This window comes from Papilio polytes, unplaced genomic scaffold (genome assembly GCF_000836215.1).
Source record: "Papilio polytes unplaced genomic scaffold, Ppol_1.0 DF824047.1, whole genome shotgun sequence".
NCBI classification, from domain to species: Eukaryota; Metazoa; Arthropoda; class Insecta; order Lepidoptera; family Papilionidae; genus Papilio; species Papilio polytes.
In genome coordinates this window covers 3,517,816-3,537,930 of record NW_013525157.1, presented here as the reverse complement: position 1 = coordinate 3,537,930, position 20,115 = coordinate 3,517,816, and the positions used below count along the sequence as shown (strand labels likewise).

Sequence of the window (20,115 nt, the reverse complement as noted above, 5' to 3'; positions counted from 1 at the left end):
TTTAACATGGCAATACCGTCATCCCAATCCCCTCGTCCACTCATTTCCCGAAACTTCAAGATCCTCGTTTCCCCATGACATAAACAAGTGTACTGATTAAATTAATTTAATTTTAAATTAAAACCAAACAAGTTTTAATCATGTCCGCATATTTCCATGTGCCCGGAGGCCTGAAGCATGCGGGCTAACTACAGTCAGGAAGTGTAATTGCGTGCCGCGTACAATACAAACAACACTTTTGTTGATGTAAAATTTATGTGCGTTGGAAACCGCTGACCTTATTATTTCGATTACTATGAGAATATATTATTTCCTTGCTTTATACGATAGCATAGTGTTATTTACTATTTAAAGTTTTTTTTAACTTTTCTGTAGTTACAACAGTAACAGAAAAATAAAAACACAAATAGGTGGTACACAAATTTTTATTTATCTGTTTTATTTCCGTATAACAAATTTATTGAATAGCTTATTCTTTACACTATTTAACTAATTTATTAGAGCGATGCCACACGGGCGGTGCAGCGCCGCACGATTTTGTCGCATACAGTGCCACACGATAAATTCAAACACCGCAAAAAAATATTTATGTTACATCGCTCAGCGTGTCAAAAATAACTGTAAAATAAATTTGATGTTTTTAAAAAAATTAAGCTTCGTAAGTTGTTTTAATGCACCGTTTGTCTCTTGATTAGATGTTTATGGTAAAACGACAATGCTGACGTGGCGAAGCTGATCCGGTCGTGTGGCATCTCCCTAACCATTGAGTTTTCCTAGTGTCGTATTTACATCTAATATCCTAAGTGACTAGTTCATAGATAGCCATTACACATCAGGTTGCTTTTATTACATACAAAAATAAATGTAATCTAAGAAAAAATGTGTAATAACATCATAGGTATTTAAATACATCGAGCTTTATTCTGTTACATAAAAATTGTGACGGAATAGTGTTTCCCGTTGAATGATCGGCTCACTGATCGTGCGACCCAATGGCCAATTGATTCTATATATCAGATCGGGTAACGGGAAACACTCATTCTGTAACCGCTATTCACAAAGAAAATATTAAATTTTAATTAATTTTCAAAGCCTAGATGAGATTTTGATGTCGAATACTATTTCACGTGAGGAACATTGCGAACAGACCTTTTCCTAAAACGCACATTTATAACTAAGGGTTTAACTACACATGTGATTATGTACAAAAATTAATGGTACATTACAATCGGTGACAATTTTTAATTGACAAAACTTCCCTATACATTTTGTGTAAGTGATTTTTACAATTACCTGCAGGTAAGATGTTCTATTTTCATTTAAAGTATGTACTATTTAAAGCTCTAAATATTTCATTTAACACAATAATTTTTACTAATAAAAATTATACTAATGTAAATAATCTCACCCGGTCATGTATTATATAAAAAAAATCAACTATTTACTTAAATAAACATTCCATTTGCTATAATTTATGCTTTTCTATTTCATTTCAAAACGCAGTATTCTAATCCAATTTCAAATCTTTTTTGTCTATCTATTAAAAAAACATATTTATGTAAGTAATAAATAATGAATCGAAATCTAAAATTTCATTGTGAAAAAAATTCTCGTGAAAAACTATCGTAAATTTTCTAATTAACAACAATTAATAACAAATTGTCACTTATTGATCTTTAAACCATTAATAATAACCAGTAATAAAAAAAAATTAAAAATGTATAAACAACAAAACTACACAAACTACATTTTAATAAGAGCTGTTAACCGTGCGAAACCAGGTTAAGTGACTAGTTGTGTAATCAAGCAATAAATTTAAGTAGTATTCGCAGTAATAACAAAACAGACAAACAAGACAGTGAGAATCTTCTCGTAGAGGCGACAGCGGCGGCGGCGGGCGCCGGTGTGGGCGGGCCGAGGCGCGTGTTGGCGCGGACCACCTGCGACCTCCAGCGGATCACGTACAGCGGCTGTTGTCTTGACAACGCGACTAACCTAATTGCGTAACGACAAATAAATCCGTTATTAAACTTGTATAAAATTACGGTGACCGCTATTTTTTTTATACCCAACATTGCTTACCCCTGCCTTATCCTACTTCCCGTAGGGTCGGTGCGCCGGGTTAAAACCCTTACCTCGTTGTTTTGGCTTACTTATTTTGCGGCCGGCCGCCTGCCTGTCGCCAACCCTACTTGGGAATACCAAATAAAAAAAATTTTGTACCCAACAATACCAAAAATTAAATTTCTTCACTTCAGAATCAAAGAACGAAGTCAATACAATAACATTACGAACTACTTTTTTAGTTTTTAATTTCTTACTAATATTATAAATGTGGAAGTTTATATGGATGGATGGATGGATGTTTGTTAGTATTTACCAAAAATTTAAGTTGTTTACTTCAGAATCAAACAACGAAGTCGATAGTCGTTAAGATCGATTTTTAGTTATAATCATTAATAATTTCTAAATATGTTTAAAAACACAGGCAGAACAATAGTCGAGAAAAATAATACAGTTTAAAAAATATTTGTATAATGTTGGGCTTTGTAGCAACTGTCGTGAAACAAGACATCGGCTAACCTTGGGATTCGTCCGGTTACAAGGGTCGTCTCGAGCTGTGCATTGGTTTGGAAAATTAATTATATATTTATATTCAAAACCTCTTTAATCTGTTTCTGATTCAACTCGTACATTTTTTTTCCATTTATTAACGTAAAATGAAGTTTGTTCTATGATTCATTAATTAGGAACGATACTTCTGAATTACATGCATGATAAATTATTTCAAACCAATTTAACCTTATTACGAGCAAAAGTGATCGTATATTCAAACATTTTACGTACTCAACAATGTACATATAAAGTTCTATGAATATTCATAAATCCATTGTTGTTTAGAGTGTATTCATTGTTATTGGAGAGGGTAGGATCTCTTATATTTTCTATTAAAAAGGGCCTATTATAATTAGATATTTTAAATAGGAAAATGTTATCGTAAAGTAATACATGACTGAGAAGTATAGGCATCTTTAGTACAATAGACTTAACTCTCTGTCTCTTAAATTATGCTTTGATTTCTAGCATGTTATACAGATTTTTATTTAGTTAGGAAAAAGGTACTAAGTTTTACCAAGATATAAATTATTTCAGTATTAGCTTACCTTATCACAACGGTGTTCAGTCGCCATGGCAACGTGTACGTGTGGTTCTTGTGTCTCGCACAGAACGTGTAGAGTAGTTCCCCCGCAGTGGCCGCCAGTCCCTCGGAGCTCTGTACTCCGAGACCTGACCACTCGTGAAGAGTTATGTTCCACGATCCACATGATTTATCCTAACAAATTAGTGGCTTTAATAAAGTGTCTAAGAGTATGGTGAAGATGTACTTAAGTTTTATTTCGACCGCATCACTTAAAACTTAAAAACACTTGAAATCAAACTATAGATATGTTATTTTTATAAAATGTTTTGAAGAAAAATAGATATATTTAGACAAATTCTTAGTATTACATTAACTATTTTGTAACTTCTTTAATTTACTAGATATATTTGATTTATAATTTTACTAACCTGTTCTGAAGAGATATCAATAAATAACTGCCTCTCAACGTTAGAATCTAGTACCCAAGTACATTGTTGGTAAAAAAATTCGTTTAAAGTACCCGTAACTGATACGTTTCTTGATGAAATTTCACCTGTAAAGGAATATTTACTGAGAATATGCAATTACGTACAAAGACATTCGATACAATAAAATAGTAAAATAGATAGATAATAGGAACAGTGGTAATAATATTAGTAGAGAAAAAAATGTTTAGTCCAGTTTTTCGGAATTTCCTTTGTGAATAGACTTGAAAACTTTTTCGGGAACATATCGAATGAAATAAGATTCAGTCATTGTTCGAATTTCAAATTTGGAGTTCCGTGGAAAAACCAACAGCGAATAAACTTTTAGTTTGTCCCCATTTTTTCAATTTTGCGAGGTATTTTTTCAGCTTTCTACCAACTTTTTACGAGCATTTTAATCACCAAAAATCTCAATAAAATGTTTGTTTTTAGTTACAAAGTTGCAACATTTTTAGTTTATAAAGTTATCTTTAAAGATAACTTAAGCTTAGCTTAAGCTGATACTTAAAATAAATAATTTAATCTTTAAATCCCAGTTTAGGCCTAAATTTAGTCCCTTTCTCATTACCACCCTTTTCTTATAAGAAGAGGATGGAAAGAGGAAGTGGATTTGACAGTGGAGGATATGCATAGGAAGGGGAAATATCGGATAAGAGTAGGCAACAAATCTGCAATTGCGGATATCTATGGGCAGCGGTCGCTTCGCCATTTCGGCGGATTGAGGTGGCCGCTTGCTCGTTTAACACCATATATTATAAAAAAGGTACATTTTAAGTGAAATATCTGACCCCATATTTTTGATAATTAACAACAGTAGAGTAATAACTCTAAAATGTATATTTGCATGTAGATGAAAGAAACTTAAAATGATTTAGTGAACAGTTCATATATTAAATTTAATAAAACGGAATGTTGGACACGGCTCGCAGTGGCCAAACTGTAATTGCTAACTTTACGATCTTGTTCGAGGCTTTTTTTCGATTCAGTGCTACCTCCAGCGAGGCGGAACTGGGTCGGACCGTGTAATTCTCCCAGACACCCCCCTGCCCCTCGCCAATAAGAAAAATAACCAAGTTATTCCACATGCGCGGATTGTTAAATTGAACTGTTCATTCTTTGGATTTCAATAACACCCCACAATGTTTTACTATTTTGAGGCGATTAAATGAAATTGCTATTGCATTTTATAGATTTTAAAATTACCATATTCCATAACAACATATTTTGTTAAAAACAATAATTGACGTTTGAATTTAACAGCAGTGCTACAAGCTCGTTATAATTATTATGAACAAAATGTTGTGTAAAATATAAATGGTGTTGATTTCTAAAATAAACTTTGAAAAATCTTTCATTAGGATAGGGAGAAAAATGCTTTTTATTTAATTACTAGCTTTCGCCCGCGACTCCGCCCGCACGGAATAAAAAACACAAACGCAAGTAGCCTATGTGTTATTCCAAACTATCCTTTACATCTATGCCAAATTTCATCGAGATCCCTTCAGCCGTTTAGCCTACAAACTTAAACAAACATCCATCCATCTAAACTTTCACATTTATAATATTAGTAAGAAGTAAGATAATACGTAATTTAACCTATAACACCGTATGGTCGACATAGATACTTTTGTTATTTGATAGATTATATTACTCACGAACACAATAAGAGAAATAAGCAGCGATTTATGAGAAAATTAATATTTCTGTACCCCAATAAAATAATGAGCATACTGAGTTGATTACGTACATCGCTTACCACATATTCGTATATATAGGACTACTGTTCTCCCCAATAACACCCTTAGGATCATTAGAGAGACCCTTCCATAATATCCCTAATCTATTCCACTTAATTCAAGTTCCTACTATCTTTTATCATAGAAATTAGTGCAATAATAAAAATGCATTGCATTAAATTAAAAATTACGTATGATATCTCACTGTCATCAGGGTGGTAAAATGGTTAACTGTAACTTTTAAGAAGTGAATCAGTACTGCGCTGGATGATTGGCGCAACACCAGATTATCGGCATATACGTCCCGTCCCTATCTGACAGCTGTCAGTGTCATTCAGACGTATCGGAATAGTGCGCCATTCTCGCGGATACTGATCCGCGTAAATGGCGCACTAGCAGCAGCTACTGAGCTATGATGGTTTAAGTTAATTACGCTAGTTACAATTATATTAATTGCTTAAAAATACTTACCCGAGTGAGTTGTATAAGTACGTTGTCCACACATCGCGTCATCATTGAAACTATACGCGGCTGCGTAATCGAATCCCCGACTCGCGTACGTATAGTGAGCGACTGAATATTCAAGTCTCAGGCCACTCCAACTGCGAACCACAACCGGTAACCACGCAGCCTGTTAACAAAAGTGGTCTTAACATTAAATATTTAGGACGACCCTGACCCAGTCGGAACACCTGACGGGTTCTCTTTTCATATCGATCGAAGGTTGAATAGACTGAAATACTTCGTGACGCTTAACAAACCATCATAGAAATATTTATTATTAAGTTGGATTTACGACATGTATAAAACTCGAAATAAAAGATTCATTCATGAGATGTAAGTAAGTAGTTAGGTATTATAATCATTTTTTTATCTAAAACAGGAACACATAAACGGTTTGATTGATCTTCTACAACAAAACTTCCAATGCCTACATTAAATCAATAATAATCAATCAATTACATTGTCATTTTTTGGCTATAGATTTATCTTAAGAAGGTTAAATGATTAAATTGATGATACAAACATGTTTGTTTTTAATAAATCTATAATTACAGATTATAAAGATACTAGTTTTCGCCCGCGACTCCGTCCGCATGGAATTAAATAAATTATAAATGAGAAGTCTATGTGTTCTTCCACACTATCCTCTACGTCTATGCCAAATTTCATCAAAATCTGTTCAGCCGTTTAGGCTACAAAGACTAACAAACATCCATCCATCCATCTAAACTTTCACATTTATAACATTAGTATGAAGTATAAATAGTATGATAACCATTAAGATATCTTATTTATAACTCAGTATAATTCAGTAGTCTCATCCAACAATAAGGGAAACCACTAAAACAATTCGTATTAACCCCAACGGTTGACCTTAATCGGTACATAAATTAACTTGACAACATTTACAGCCAGCACCAAGGGAATCATTTAAAGTTTCAGCAAGAATTTTACTGCGGTTCGAATCAATACAGAAAAACGTGTCCACACAACCCTTTGATACCGTCCGGCATACCAATGTGAGGCGGGCAAATAAAATTTGTCCCCGGCGCTTTACGCAATACGCACACGGTAGATTACTGTTAAGTAATTGAATTTTCACCGACGTAACTGTGACCTGTCGCCCCGACTACGCCACCCTACAGTCCGACCACTAATAATTGAAATCGAAATACTCCGTCCCAGCTGCAATGTCTAATAATTCTGGTAACTTAATCGAAACAATATTATTTTCTTTAACACAATAATACATTTTATTATTATAGTTTAAATGACTTGGCTAGATTTCTTTATTTAAATAATAAGCCCTTAAAAACCATTGAAAAACGAATGAATAGTGTGCTGGTTATAACAATTATCCTATCTTTAGGCCCTGTCCCACCACTGGCTGAGAGAGAGCTTAAAAATGACGTCACTGTCAGATAAGGGAACAAAATACGATATTTCCATCACATATTATACACGTTGGATTGCTATCGGACAATTTACAACTTGGTGGGACAGGCCCTAAGACTTCAAATTTATTCCATTGCTTATTTCCTTTGTTATTACAATATTACCTGAAAGTCCCCACAGAGGCATGACAGATGTGTGCCATCGCTGGCGACGAGCGCGATGTGATCGTGGTAGTGAAGCGGAGTGCCGGCGCGGCACTCGCAGCCAGCGTCACCGCACGCAGTACGACACCCCATTGACCCAACTGGTGCAGTGCCAGGTGGCTCCGCACTCCACATACGGTCCAGCCGTTGAATCTGTTATATGTGTGGCATACTTTACTTTTGTACAATAGTTGTACTGACTAGAAGGCTAAAACAATTTTTGTTTCATGTTATACTATTTGGACTATTCGAAAATCGATCGATCGAATGTTTAATAAATAAGACTAAATGGCGTATTCTTGTGTATCACTTAATTATTATTTATATTTTGTTATTTCACTAATTAGTTGAAGAAAAGCCAGGACTTAAAATTTTCGTAAGTCGTTTTAATTTACAATGTACACGTACCTCAATTGTGACACTCTGGTTTATAGCCGGCATGAATAGATGCGTGCAGAGCAACCTCTCCTCTATATTCCAGTATATGTGATGATGCGAGGGCGCGGAGACTCCACCGTGTCGTAGCGCCGACAGCCCATAGTGCGTGGTCGCGCACGTAGCGTCCGGCGACATCGTCCCTTCGTGCTGTTCTGATAGTAAGCGAAATTAAATTGTAGCGAATTCAGTAAGTAAATGTATTTGTGTAGTCAGAATTAATTGGTAATATTAAAGCGCGATGCTGTATCAACTTAAGACAAATGCTGTATTTGCATTATTCTAAAGAAATAATGATAAAACGTAGCTACAGGGTCAAGAGTATCTTCAAATTCGTCATGGTTTAGAAAAAAATAAACGAATATTTGATTTGATAATTTGGCGAAAATGTTGCTTTTAATTGATAGTAAACAAAAACATATAAACTAACCATCATGAAATGCAAAGGCTCCATCAACGAACTCTTCTTCATCAACACTTTGTGTAGAGGCACGTCGAATTAGTATAGTAATATTAGCGCCCTTCGATGTCACAGCTTGCCGAATAAGGAATCTGCCCGAAGGATCTCTAGCTTCTCTAATAAAAGGGCCACATACCCTGAGAAGTGCCCTATCACCTCTCTCAGATCTACTCACTTTTTCCCCTCTACCAATAAATTCGTAATATCCTTCCAAAATCTCTATATGAGATCGACAGCTTTGTAGCCTACAAAGGAGTGTAGAATTAAAATAAAATTCTAGTTATTAATTGTGCAACCAATTGTACAAGATGGGAAAGGCACTCAATTAGTGTCATGGATAGACACTCAATGACTATCACCGTAACAAAAGAGTAATTACTACCCAGTTCACTGACTATTCTTTTTGTCGATAATTAAAACATAACAAGACGGGCAAACTGTTATTAAGTGTACTTAATTGTTTTTTAATATCTATTAAAACAAAAGACCAACATTCAAACAATGTTTATTCTCTCAATAATTTTAAAATACTCCAAGTTTTTAATGATTTAAAAAAAGCAAGTGAGAACTGTCATAATCAGACTCTAATTTAAATCAACTTTGTTTCCACTTTGTAGTTTAAAGTTAAACATTTTGCAGCCTAGATTCGCCAGATGTTTACAAAAATAGCAGTATTTTGGCACGAGTGAAAATTTTTAAAAATACGTCTATTATTGATTTTTTTGGAACAGAAGTTTAATTTAATATTTTTACATTACTTTATTGCCATTTTTTATAACTTATATCCTTACGTAGAAAACATGTTTCGTAGCAACTTTGCTATGAAAGAAATAAGATCATCCTTCCTATTTAAAAAGCCCTTACCTTAAATTATAATTAAAAAGTGACACTTGTACGACATCTGTGGGCGATCCGAACAAGTGTATTGTACATTGTGTCCGCCAGGGCGTAGCCCGGGTATCGAAATGTCCGGAGCGTACGCCCCCCGGACCGAAGCCTCGTACACTTGCTCCACAACCAACACGACCGTTCTTTGTATGGGATATCTCATTCGTGATAACCGTATTATCTGCAGATGATCTGTCAGCTAGAAAAAAGAAAAGATCGTAGCACCGTCGTAGAATATCTTCGTAGACTCTTGTAGCAGTATTGAAAACTTCAGAATTACTTATTATTTTAGGTCTGCGTGACGAAATTTCATCCCAACCTAATTTAATGCAATCAACAACAACGTTAGGTAATTATTGTAATACAATCCGCAAATAAATAAACATAGAAATTAAAAAAAAATACGGTTATTGGTTTCTTCTAAATCTATGGAACTGCATTGAAATACATAGTATTTAAAAAAAAATGCATACTTCATAGTGTTGTTACTAAAGCATAACAATTATGTAGTGACACGTATTTTTAACATACCGTGGTGTGTAAGGTGCGTGAGGGCCGCAAGGGGCGGTGACGCAGCAACCACAGTAGGGGGAGCTTCGCTGCTTTCCTGTCGCTCTATGAATTCCAATTTCGCTATAAATCCGTTGTAATTATACGGCGGGATCAACGGCCCGGAGCTAAATAACATGAATTATTATTTGATACGCCTCAAATACTTATTAAGTTTCATAATATGCCATTTTAAAAGTACATTTACTTAAATTCCAATAGCAAGTTTGGGCCGGGATATTCCAGCGTCGCACTTTTTTCAGAACAAATAGAAGCCAGCAAGGGTGCCGACGGGGAGCTACCGGCCCGTAGTGTTAAATAGTCCGAGGCACAATGGCTGAAAAGTATACAAATGCTTAACAAAAAAGTAAGATTTTCGAACAGAAGACTTATGAAAACAAAAACCCTTTTGTCAGAAGGCGTGACGTAAAGAACACTTTCTATGATATTTAAACAAAAATGAATATAAAAACGTGTTAGTGTTACCATTTCATTAAATTATAGCGTCAAATAACATAGTTTTCAGTTTGGAATTACAATAGAGTCCCAATTTTGTGTAGCTTATGACTCAGAAACGTGACTGTGTTATGAATGTTAGGGGCGGCGTAGTTCGACAAAGTTGACGAATAACCCACAATTGTTATCGCTTATGTCGATGTGTGTCATTTATACTAAACATAGGGTATATTTGTTCAAAACTTTTCAAATGAACAACATTTGTTTGAGGTTAACTGTTTGTAAATTTGTAAGTAAAGTTTATTGCTAGAAATCGATCGAAATACAATATCTACATACTAGCTGTTCCCTTGCGGCTTCGTCCGTATGAAATTATAAAAATCTTTATTTTATTGTCAAATTATCAATTTCAAATGTCAAAATTAACGTTACCGTAATGACCTTGCTTCCTTAATAATGGCAGCTTGCAGTATATGGACCCTTTCCCAGATGATAGTTTATTTTTCCAATTTTTTTATCCCCTTAGTTTAATTAAAAAAAATAGCGTGAAAACATATAGCCTAAGTGTAAGGCTTTTAACAAAGAAATAATTATTTTAAAATATCCTGTGATGCCCACGCCAAGAAGTAGTGTGTCTTTACGTTTTATTATATTAGTAGAGACAGATATATCAACCGAAATTAATATGTGTATGGATCTTTTATATTAAAATTCCTTTTACACCTCGTAATCTTGAAATCGGGTCAACTGAGCATTTAAAAGAACAAATTCCGGTTAAGACTGCCCAAAATTACCCCACAAGAATTTGCATTTTGAAAATGTATTTCACGTAACTGAAAGAACTAGTACACGGTAAATTTTTCAATAACGTGCGATGGAATGAATTCACAAAAGTGGAAACGAGATAGGCGGGCTCTTTTATTTACTCAACCAATTGTTCGGCTTCCAAAAACTCAAACCGTCGACAATCAAAGGTTCTTTCATAAAATACTGTTTTTTAAACTCTTTATTCCATGACACGTTTCACGCAATCTTTCATATGCAGTATTCAATATCTAGTGTTTTGTTGTGTGTTAATGGTCGGAAAATATTTCAAGCTGCTTACGTTATGCATTTTATGTCTTAAAAATGTTGGTATCAATTAATTTTTTTTACTGTATTCATTCTAGCCCATAGACCTGAAGTAATGTTTACTTATATAATACATATTACAAGATTTACTTACTCTTGAGGCAATAGTATTGATGAGAAAATAATTCTGACTCTAGTGTGTACAGAGTTAGTGGCGAAGAGATACCGACAGCGGCGATGCGGCGGATATAGGCCGGGGTAGCCAGGACTGGCCACCACGCAAGCGCCAGCGCCGCGGCACGATATGTCCTGGTATAACCAGTCACAATCTGGTAAACGAATGTTATTGTTAGTCTTGGTGTTAATTATTTAAAATGTGACTAAAACTCCATGTATTATTTTTTACCAGTATGTGGTATCCTGGAACCTCCTCGAGGATGAAATCCAACACCTTGTGTATTACTTAACGATGTGAAACTGAAGAAAGCCAAAAATTGTGATCTCACTGTTTTTTCTGTTATCCTGTGAAAATAAAACTGCATGACATTTTTTCTTGCTCTGATTTTCATATTTAAAAAGTTTAAATACACAAAATATCACCTAAAATCCAGGGTCGAAGCACCATGATCAGCAAATAATACGACGGGTGGTGTGTATCGTTCATTTTCTCCACACAGACGCGTTTCAGCCACGCTGTCTACATTGCGAACTGCACCACTTAGTTGCAACCAGCCACCAACACAACTATGACAATACAATAAACAATTTAACCTTTGGATGCATTAGGAAAAGAAAAAAGTACAACTCAAATTTTAAGTACCTAGATCCGTTAAACTGTCCGACAGAGACGAGCCTATATAATTGTATCTCAACTCTTTGTCCCGCATCTGGCTGTAGAAAGTAAGAGCAAGCGCCCGGGCCCTCGAAAGACGGCGACTTGATCTGCCCGAACGTCTTGCCCGACTTGCTCTTGAGGACGCGCGAATCGATCGTAATATTGCACACTGCACAATTAGAAAAATGTTTTACTAAAAACCCATTGTTGCTAGTTAGATTACAACTCAGTCTTTTTTTTTTATATGAAATTCATTAGTGACGTTAATAATAAATGTTATTAACTATTGGAGCAGTATTGTTCGAGTCCGCACTGTGCGCAGCGGCCGGGCGCGTCGTCGCCACACGGGCAGGCGCCGTCCCGCACGCAGCACGCGCACTCCTCGGCCCCGGCCCCGCCGCCCGGGCATGCGCAACCCGACGATGATTGCGTCCACAGATCCACTTGACCTGCACCAATTAATATATGTTTCATTATCACATAAATACGAAGCAGTACAATTCATTCGATGAAATGTATGTCTGACGAGGAGTAAAGAACATCGTAATATAAGCAGATTAACATTAAAACTTCAGTTAAGAAAGGTAGAAGTAGACCCTTATGTTGATAATAGGGCAAGCTGTTGAGTTGTTTGCTCACTTACATGATCTCGATAATATGCTATTCCACACCATAGTGTTCTGTAAATCTTCTTGTTACTTGCTACTTGTAAAGGTACTTACTACTTGCATCAAGAAAGATTGGCGTCCAGGCTATCTGCGAGGAGACAGCAGTGCAGAGGGCAGCGAGCAGCAGCACTATGGCGTGGTGCATGGTGCGAGTCCCCGCGCCTGGCCCCCCGCCGCCCGCTTCGCCTGCGCATACCCCTCACCCACCCCCGCTGTACCCTAAGTTAAGTAAAACCCGATCCGCAAGTCAAAATATTTTCTTCTCCACATCGTTATGCGGATAACTAGGTTTGTTTGTATATGTTAGCGTAAGCTGAAGCTTTATAGTTTTTTAATCCACCAGCGCAGCTGTTTGACTTTGTTTTAGCTCGCCGCATAAATCTGTAACAAATTAAACACTTTTAACCTTAGAGGTAACATAAAGGAACTTTAAGCTATTTATTACCAGAGGTTTTAAAACATATGAATTATATAAACATACCTGAGTGTGTCCACATATTTTTTGTTATAATGTGCATGTTATTTTTGAAATTGTAATTAGCAAAAACAACGTAACAAATTCAATCAATTTTCTCCAAAATCCAGAAACAAATGTCATTGTCAGTACATTAAAAAAATAGGTGCACTTAAAATACGATTACTAATAGAAGAAAAACTATTAATTTTATTTGTTTTTTTTACTTTGAATACAGCATCACATCATCATCATCATTATCACACTACCCGTTCCTTCTATCGGCCATTTTTATATGAATTTTTTATTATTACATTAATTACACAAACATATGACTGATGTTTTATATGATCAATTTGCTGAATTACTATTATATTACTTGTTTCATCATTAAAACTCGTGCTAAAATTCTGCATTTTTTTTCATTTAACGAAATCTAATATTTTATCTTATAATAAAAACAAGATTATTAAAAAAAAAAACTTTATTACGGCACAGTCACAAAATGAACATCACAGTTTTGTACGGTCGATTTCACTGTATTCAGCTACATTTCATTCTTCAAGTCCCAAGCACGCCGTGCAACAATTCTCCGGTACCTTACATCTTTGGACGAAAGTCGGCTATGAAATAAAAAAAAATATTACAGACCCCATTTATTACCACATAAGGCATAACTTTATTTAGATTTAGACATTGTTTATTTTGTTTAATAAATAATTATAGTAATTTGTTCATTGCTTTATGATATCAGTATTTAATTTTTTCAATATAAATGGATTTCAATTAATCAAACAGGTTTCACTGGAGCCATTTTTCCAGTTCGAAGCCTGGTTTGTAATGAAATTGAATTTCTACTCGGCGTCAACGACGTTTATTCAGCTTTTTGCTTTGGCTTCTGAAAGGATATTGCGTGGGAATCAATTCAGGTGGCGCTCATCCATACTTCGAGTTGAATATTAAAATTTAATAAACGAAAATACCTTTTGCCTCGTTCGATGTAAATGAGTTTATGAAAGAAACATGCGGGAACCATGGGGTATTCAACATTTTTACTTTTACAACATTTTTTGTATTAATGTCAGAAAATAAAGAACAATACGTGAAAAAGAAAGAAAACTCCACTTATAACGTATTGGTTCGTATGCTAAAAAGGATTTTCCATGAACTTTATGACAAATTTCGATTGCCCATTAAAGTTTTACAACTCACCGGATCCTTTAATGGAAGAAATGGCTATACTGTATTAAACCAATAGTAAAAAAACTACCTTTCTCGGCTCACAGGGGATACATTGCACTGGTATTGATGGCAGTCTCGGTGTCGGATAACTGCAGGCCACTTTACAAGCGTGTTTTGTTAAACAAGTTGGTTGATTTATCTAAAAGAAAAATAAAAAGTAGCTAGTTATTTATAAAACAATACTTTATTTTTCTTATTAAATACGGCAATCACAAAACAATTAGGCTTCATGGAACAGGACAACAGTTAACAATATCATAACATTTTACGCGTCACAATCTATCGCAATATCGTTCCGACATCGGACTAAGAAGTTTGCGGTTCCCAACAATTTGGAATGTTCTTGATCTTGCAATCCGTTACGCTTGAATGCGGACACAGGCAGGTTTTGTACCTGTAATCATACCGCAATTGTAACATTCATGCTATCGATTGAATCATTACTCATTTCAAGCGCGTTCAAAGTTCATTGCTAAACGATCAAAACGACAACATCGATGTACTCGGTTTCTGTCATTTTAATCCTTTCAAAGTCACTGTATTAGCGATTCTCTTCAATGGCTTGATGGGCATATAAAATGGTTTATCCGACCACAAGGAGGTGTTCGGCATTTGGCATAAATAATCAACTCCACCGCTTTCGGTATACTTGTGGTCTTGAATGCCATTCCGTTTTAGCGCTGACGATGGCATAACATTTACCTGCCAAGTTTATTGTACTATTTAAATCAGGTATCTTTTATACTTTAAGAAAATCGTGTCATGGGAATAAGATATGGCAGGGTACAAGGTAGGATTTTTTTTGTTAACATCAAAATATAACGAAAGACGACTGTCGTCTTAGATTCTGGTTGTAATGTGCTATAATGCTAACCCTTAGTCCGATTCGTACTTCAACTTTAACTCATGTTAGTTATATTTTTATTTTCTCTTAAACTATTTATCGAAAATCTTTTTCGGCGACAGTTTCACGGGGTGTTTTTCATCAGAAATTCTTGAATAGAATTTCCTAAAAGGCTCTATTGCGGCGTAAACATAATATTTGCCTTCGTGTTCTACTGCGCACAGATCACGTCGTGCCCCTCTATATCCATTAATTTGATCTTGTATCCCATTCCTTTTATAAGCAGAAGCTGGGAGTTTACCGTGGATTTTGGAATCAAATTGTTCCTGAAACCAACGGGAAACTTAAAAATAAACCATTGGTTAGAGGATCAATGAAAAATTTCTTAAAAAAATTGTCCTCATACAATACATACAACTTTAATATGCACGTAAGAGGGAAGTCATCCATGGCCATTTTAGAAACTACATTTAAAGAAGATTGACATACCAAGCACATTGAGCTTAATAATCCTTACGTATAGAGGGGCTTTGGCTACCTTTGCGTGTATAGTGTAATTTTTGCTATTTAACTGGGTATAAACATTTCACTTACAATTCGTCCATCTTCATATCGGTAGCAAGGCATGACGTATTTGACTGCTGGCTTCGCAGGCGGGCCGGTCGGCTGACGACAGGTCGGACAAAACTTCTGCGGCGGCTCACAGCATAGAGTACACGTGTGGTCACAGTTACTATCGTAGCATACTTTCCTCGCCACCGGCGTGCAAGGTCGTATCTTCTCGCAACAATATACGAGTTTATCATTGCAGCACGGTACGTATAATGGTGCACTTTCGCAGCATTTAACTTGGGGACTCATAAGAACCGGAGTCACGGCAAATCGTTCGCATTCATTTACGAAGCAGCAATCCATTTTTATATCTAGTTTGTTCTTATATGATTTTTAAATAAATTAAATTAAATTTATTTTATAAAAAATACTTAAAATTTTTTGTGTTAATGCATTACAGCAACTTCAAATTTTGAATATAGTGTTTAGAAATTCTTTTTCATATCGTAATTTTGACGCCAGTATTTTGAAGAAAAAAGTCGGAATTCAAAATTTTTATTCATAATCTAGAAGAAAAAGTTTCATTAAAATTTTTCGTACTTTTAAAAAGCTTTGAGACTTTTGCTTAATTGTTAATGGTTCAATAAATTACAAATATATATATATATATATATATTTTTTCCCCAACTCAAATTAAAGTATATTATTTTCTTCCCTCTAAATAAAACAAACAAAATACGCTGTACAATAAAAGAATCTAAATAATTAAAATGTGAACGAAGATACAAATAAATCTCTTTGTGTCCGCAAAGATAAAATTTAATAGTAATTTTTTCGTACATTTCTTGAAGCGAATCCACCCAAATTTGCGGAAAGTGATACCCGAGTGCGTGTAATTTATTTATGTATAACGATACTTTTGTCAATGTGGGCTGCGGGTTCTTTGGTTTGATTAATGGCCCTCTCACAAAGAGCAGAGGTGGGTACACTTGAGGATGCCTGCCTAAAGGCACCAATTTATCGGGTCGCAATAAATTTATTTCTGGGCGAGTAGTGAATAGAATAAATAAAATGAGCGTTATTTGTTTCTTGTCATGTTTCTGCGTTGTACAAAATTATTTCTATCAGAATTTTATTTAGTGTTTAGGCGTTTGAGTTTACATATTTTTTTATTCGATTAGTGATATGTTTATATTGATATAAGAGTTTATCAATTCATGGCCGTCCACTGCATAGAGTGTAATGTAATTTCTGTAAAAGTTTGGACAGTGAGAATACATTTTCGGTAATACCACGAGCTACACAAACACTGAAGCGCACTACAGCAGTTCAAGGCCGCTTTACCCCGGTCTCTCTCACGAGCAGAACGGAAAACCGACGTCATCACATTCGTATTAATGTAAATTATACAATGTATACTTACTTTTTAGTTTGACTTTAATTAAATGTATTCTTTTCAACTTTATTGTCTGCATTAAGAGAAAATATTTTTAATCAAATCAGAACCTACTGGATCGTTTTGATAAATTCTTTAACCATTCCTATCTTACATTTTCCATTAATAGCATTGATTATAATAGTAATATAAGCAAACAGCTTATTTATTTTAGGCTCAAGCATCTCTATGGGGGACCGTATACTTCATGAATATAGGTTGTTAATTAAATAGTTATTTTATGTTTAAAAATTTAAAACCGTCCACCGCCTGTTTGTGAATGTAATAAAATAATAAACTGTTTTTTCTTGTGTAAAATAACGTGGCAAACGAGCACACGGTTCACCTGATATTAAGCGACGACCTTAGTCCATAAATCGAGCTTCTATTTAATGAAGTCTTCGAGATAAATTGGGACTGATTTAATTTGTTAAATTAAAAAAAAGTGTGCTCAATTGTTTTATAAAAAACAATTTAATAAATTTAAATTTTGCTGAATATTTTTAAATGCTATAAGATAAAATAATATGTCGAATTGGTATTGGCAGGTTAGCACCATACATTGTGGTTTAAGGAAGCGACGCAGTGCGCAAAACTTTTGGCACTCTTGCCTGCATACAAAAATTTAAGTACTTTATTGCAAGAGTAACGGTAGCACTTTGATCAAAAGTTTTTCGCCCACTTGATTTAAATTATGCATTACACTGCATTGCAAAAAAACGTGCACACGTAACGTAGTATTGCTTTACTATTTTTTATATCCCCTAATGTAAAAAAAAGTAGTAAAAATGTTCATGAAATTCCAAATATAATATTTCAACTAGAAAAAATTAAGTTCTTTTATTTTATTTTGGAAAGGTGATAAAAATTACATTTATTGTGATGAAAACATAAATTTAATTTTCAAATTGACATCTTAAGGTTTGTTTCCCAATATATTCACTTCATTTAATTTGCTTTGATTTAACGTAAACATACCACGAACATAAACACGACGATAAACATTATTTTATGTCCTTAAAACCAAGGATTAAAAAAAAAATACTCACCTTATAAATTCACGAAGATCTTGAACAACATTCAGCAACGCACAAAACCGTCAAACATTATGATACCTAACACCCACTTATAATTGCTCACCTTGTCTTATCAATGCTTGAAGAGCAAAAAAAAAACATATAAAAAAATCATCCATTTATCTTTTTTTTCAATTTTGTGTTTTTATTTTTAATAGTATTTTCACTATATTGACTTACGTAAGTAGGCACGTCGTTACCATAACGTTTATGTTACGGGACGTATCGCGGACGTCTGTGGAGCCCGCGTTGGCCCCGTGACGTCTGTCGACACTCTGAGAGTTCTCCCTACAAAACTACTGCGCATGCGTCAAACAGAGCCCAACACACACCACTCAGTAGGTCTCTCGCGAACTATTCCAAGTTTTTCTTCTTACCTGTAATGATTGTTATGGTTATGCACTATGCCATTTTATCTTCATTTATTGCGCGTAATGCGTTCCGAAATGTCAGATTTTATGTTTAATTCCATCGCTTAAATTGTGTAGATTTTTCACTACAAAAATAAAAATGCATTTTAATTTATGTTTGTTGATTAAATTAACGATTTTAATGTATTTTATTTATAAAATCGATACATGTTTATTCGCGTATGTAGGTTCTTTTGAGTACCGCGTATGTTTTAAGTATTCATGAAAGGTTGGGCGTATGTTTTTTGGGCCAATAACCGGCTGCCCGATAGGTTCCTTATCGTATTTTTAGGACGGTCGGCGATCCCTCAGCCGTGTCGCTTAACAACTTTACTCTCGCTGTTGCTTCATTTCCATTTAGCGTATAAATAAAACATGACCGCCCAAACAATGCCGGAATTTATTATGTAAGTAGGTACGCTGAAACACTTGAGTTGAAACGTCTGAGCGACTGTGTGTATCTTTTCACTTTGAAATTTTACTTTGAGATATTTTTTGAATACTGTACGTTTTTATAAAGAAAGGTATTGTATACAGAAACTACATATTTACTGTATTAGTTATGTGAATAATATTAAGTTTTATAAGTTATAAGCATACAATACTTAAATTAATAGCAAACAATATTCTCCTATAGGATTCTATATTCTTTTTTTCTTTCTAGGATTTATTTTTTAATTTATTTTCTACCTAAATTGCATTCTCTCATAAATTGTTTTTGTAAACTAATCAACCAGAAAATACAGAATTAAATTAGATTAAAATCTAAATACCTAACAATGTAAAAGTCACAGTCCCTTGGGACGAACATATGTCAATCGTAGCCGCAAAAACCGCTAAAGCAGATAGCTTTCGACCTAATTAATGGCGGGCAGAGCCTTGAGGTTAAATTAAGCCCTTCATAAAAACTTTTTAGGGTGTGGTGACGTAGAAACACAGTCTTAGTATTCGTTTTAGTTTAGAATAATCATCCAATTATTTACGAGTGTATACTTATTATTAAGATTATGAAGAATTTTATAAGCACTTAATATCAGTTCGCATCGTCTACGCGGCATTTACATATAATAAATAATTTTATTATTTGTAGTTTCTGCGTAAATGTCAACAGACGTTATCACAATACCTGTTTACAAGCAAAAAAAGAAATATCCCGAGACTTATTAGGCATCTACAACGTTTGTTGTATTCTTGGAAATATTGAGCATTGTGAGTCTTCAACAAAGATATATTTATTTCTGGAATAGGTTATCGAATCTGTGTAAACAACAATGC

The 20,115-nt window shown here is 34.6% G+C and overlaps 2 protein-coding genes across 7 annotated transcripts; both read right to left on the bottom strand.

Moving 5' to 3' along the window:
- Positions 1-1,669: 1,669 nt before the first annotated feature.
- On the bottom strand, positions 1,670-18,704 carry LOC106100826. The gene is made up of 17 exons (XM_013279880.1): positions 18,404-18,704; positions 12,882-13,208; positions 12,444-12,608; positions 12,145-12,328; positions 11,925-12,068; positions 11,731-11,846; positions 11,479-11,653; positions 10,006-10,134; positions 9,780-9,925; positions 9,225-9,447; positions 8,331-8,605; positions 7,874-8,055; positions 7,427-7,618; positions 5,835-5,994; positions 3,571-3,695; positions 3,165-3,334; positions 1,670-1,995 (listed from the first exon to the last, which is right to left on the bottom strand). Exons 2-17 carry the CDS (start codon positions 12,970-12,972, stop codon positions 1,803-1,805), a joined length of 2,670 nt encoding a protein of 889 aa, XP_013135334.1. The 5' UTR covers positions 12,973-13,208; positions 18,404-18,704; the 3' UTR covers positions 1,670-1,802.
- On the bottom strand, positions 13,755-16,393 carry LOC106100827 (keratin-associated protein 10-10-like). 6 transcript variants are annotated; one of them, XR_001225461.1, is made up of 4 exons: positions 15,962-16,392; positions 15,570-15,693; positions 14,552-14,662; positions 13,755-13,904 (listed from the first exon to the last, which is right to left on the bottom strand). XR_001225461.1 is itself a non-coding variant. In XM_013279883.1 (3 exons), the coding sequence occupies exons 1-3, from the start codon at positions 16,280-16,282 to the stop codon at positions 13,836-13,838; spliced, it is 501 nt and encodes a 166-aa protein (XP_013135337.1). In that variant the 5' UTR covers positions 16,283-16,391; the 3' UTR covers positions 13,755-13,835. The 6 variants fall into 6 exon arrangements, 3 of the variants coding, with proteins under 3 accessions (XP_013135337.1, XP_013135336.1, XP_013135338.1); XM_013279883.1 differs by lacking the exon at positions 15,570-15,693 and having other exon boundaries at positions 15,962-16,391; XR_001225459.1 differs by lacking the exons at positions 13,755-13,904; positions 14,552-14,662 and adding an exon at positions 14,689-15,225 and having other exon boundaries at positions 15,398-15,693; positions 15,962-16,393.
- Positions 18,705-20,115: the final 1,411 nt, after the last annotated feature.

What these genes read in the sequence shown, in the direction of transcription:
- LOC106100826 (XM_013279880.1), bottom strand. Translation starts at nt 12,972, where the DNA reads ATGCACCACGCCATAGTGCTGCTGCTCGCTGCCCTCTGCACTGCTGTC. An exon ending in AATCTTTCTTGATGCAAGTA is followed by an intron (nt 12,609 to 12,881) that starts GTAAGTACCTTT and finishes TAATTGGTGCAG; the next exon opens with GTCAAGTGGATCTGTGGACG. An exon ending in TACTTATACAACTCACTCGG is followed by an intron (nt 3,696 to 5,834) that starts GTAAGTATTTTT and finishes ATTCCTTTACAG; the next exon opens with GTGAAATTTCATCAAGAAAC.
- LOC106100827 (XM_013279882.1), bottom strand. Translation starts at nt 16,282, where the DNA reads ATGGATTGCTGCTTCGTAAATGAATGCGAACGATTTGCCGTGACTCCG. An exon ending in GATATGAAGATGGACGAATT is followed by an intron (nt 15,226 to 15,961) that starts GTAAGTGAAATG and finishes TAAACTTGGCAG; the next exon opens with GTAAATGTTATGCCATCGTC.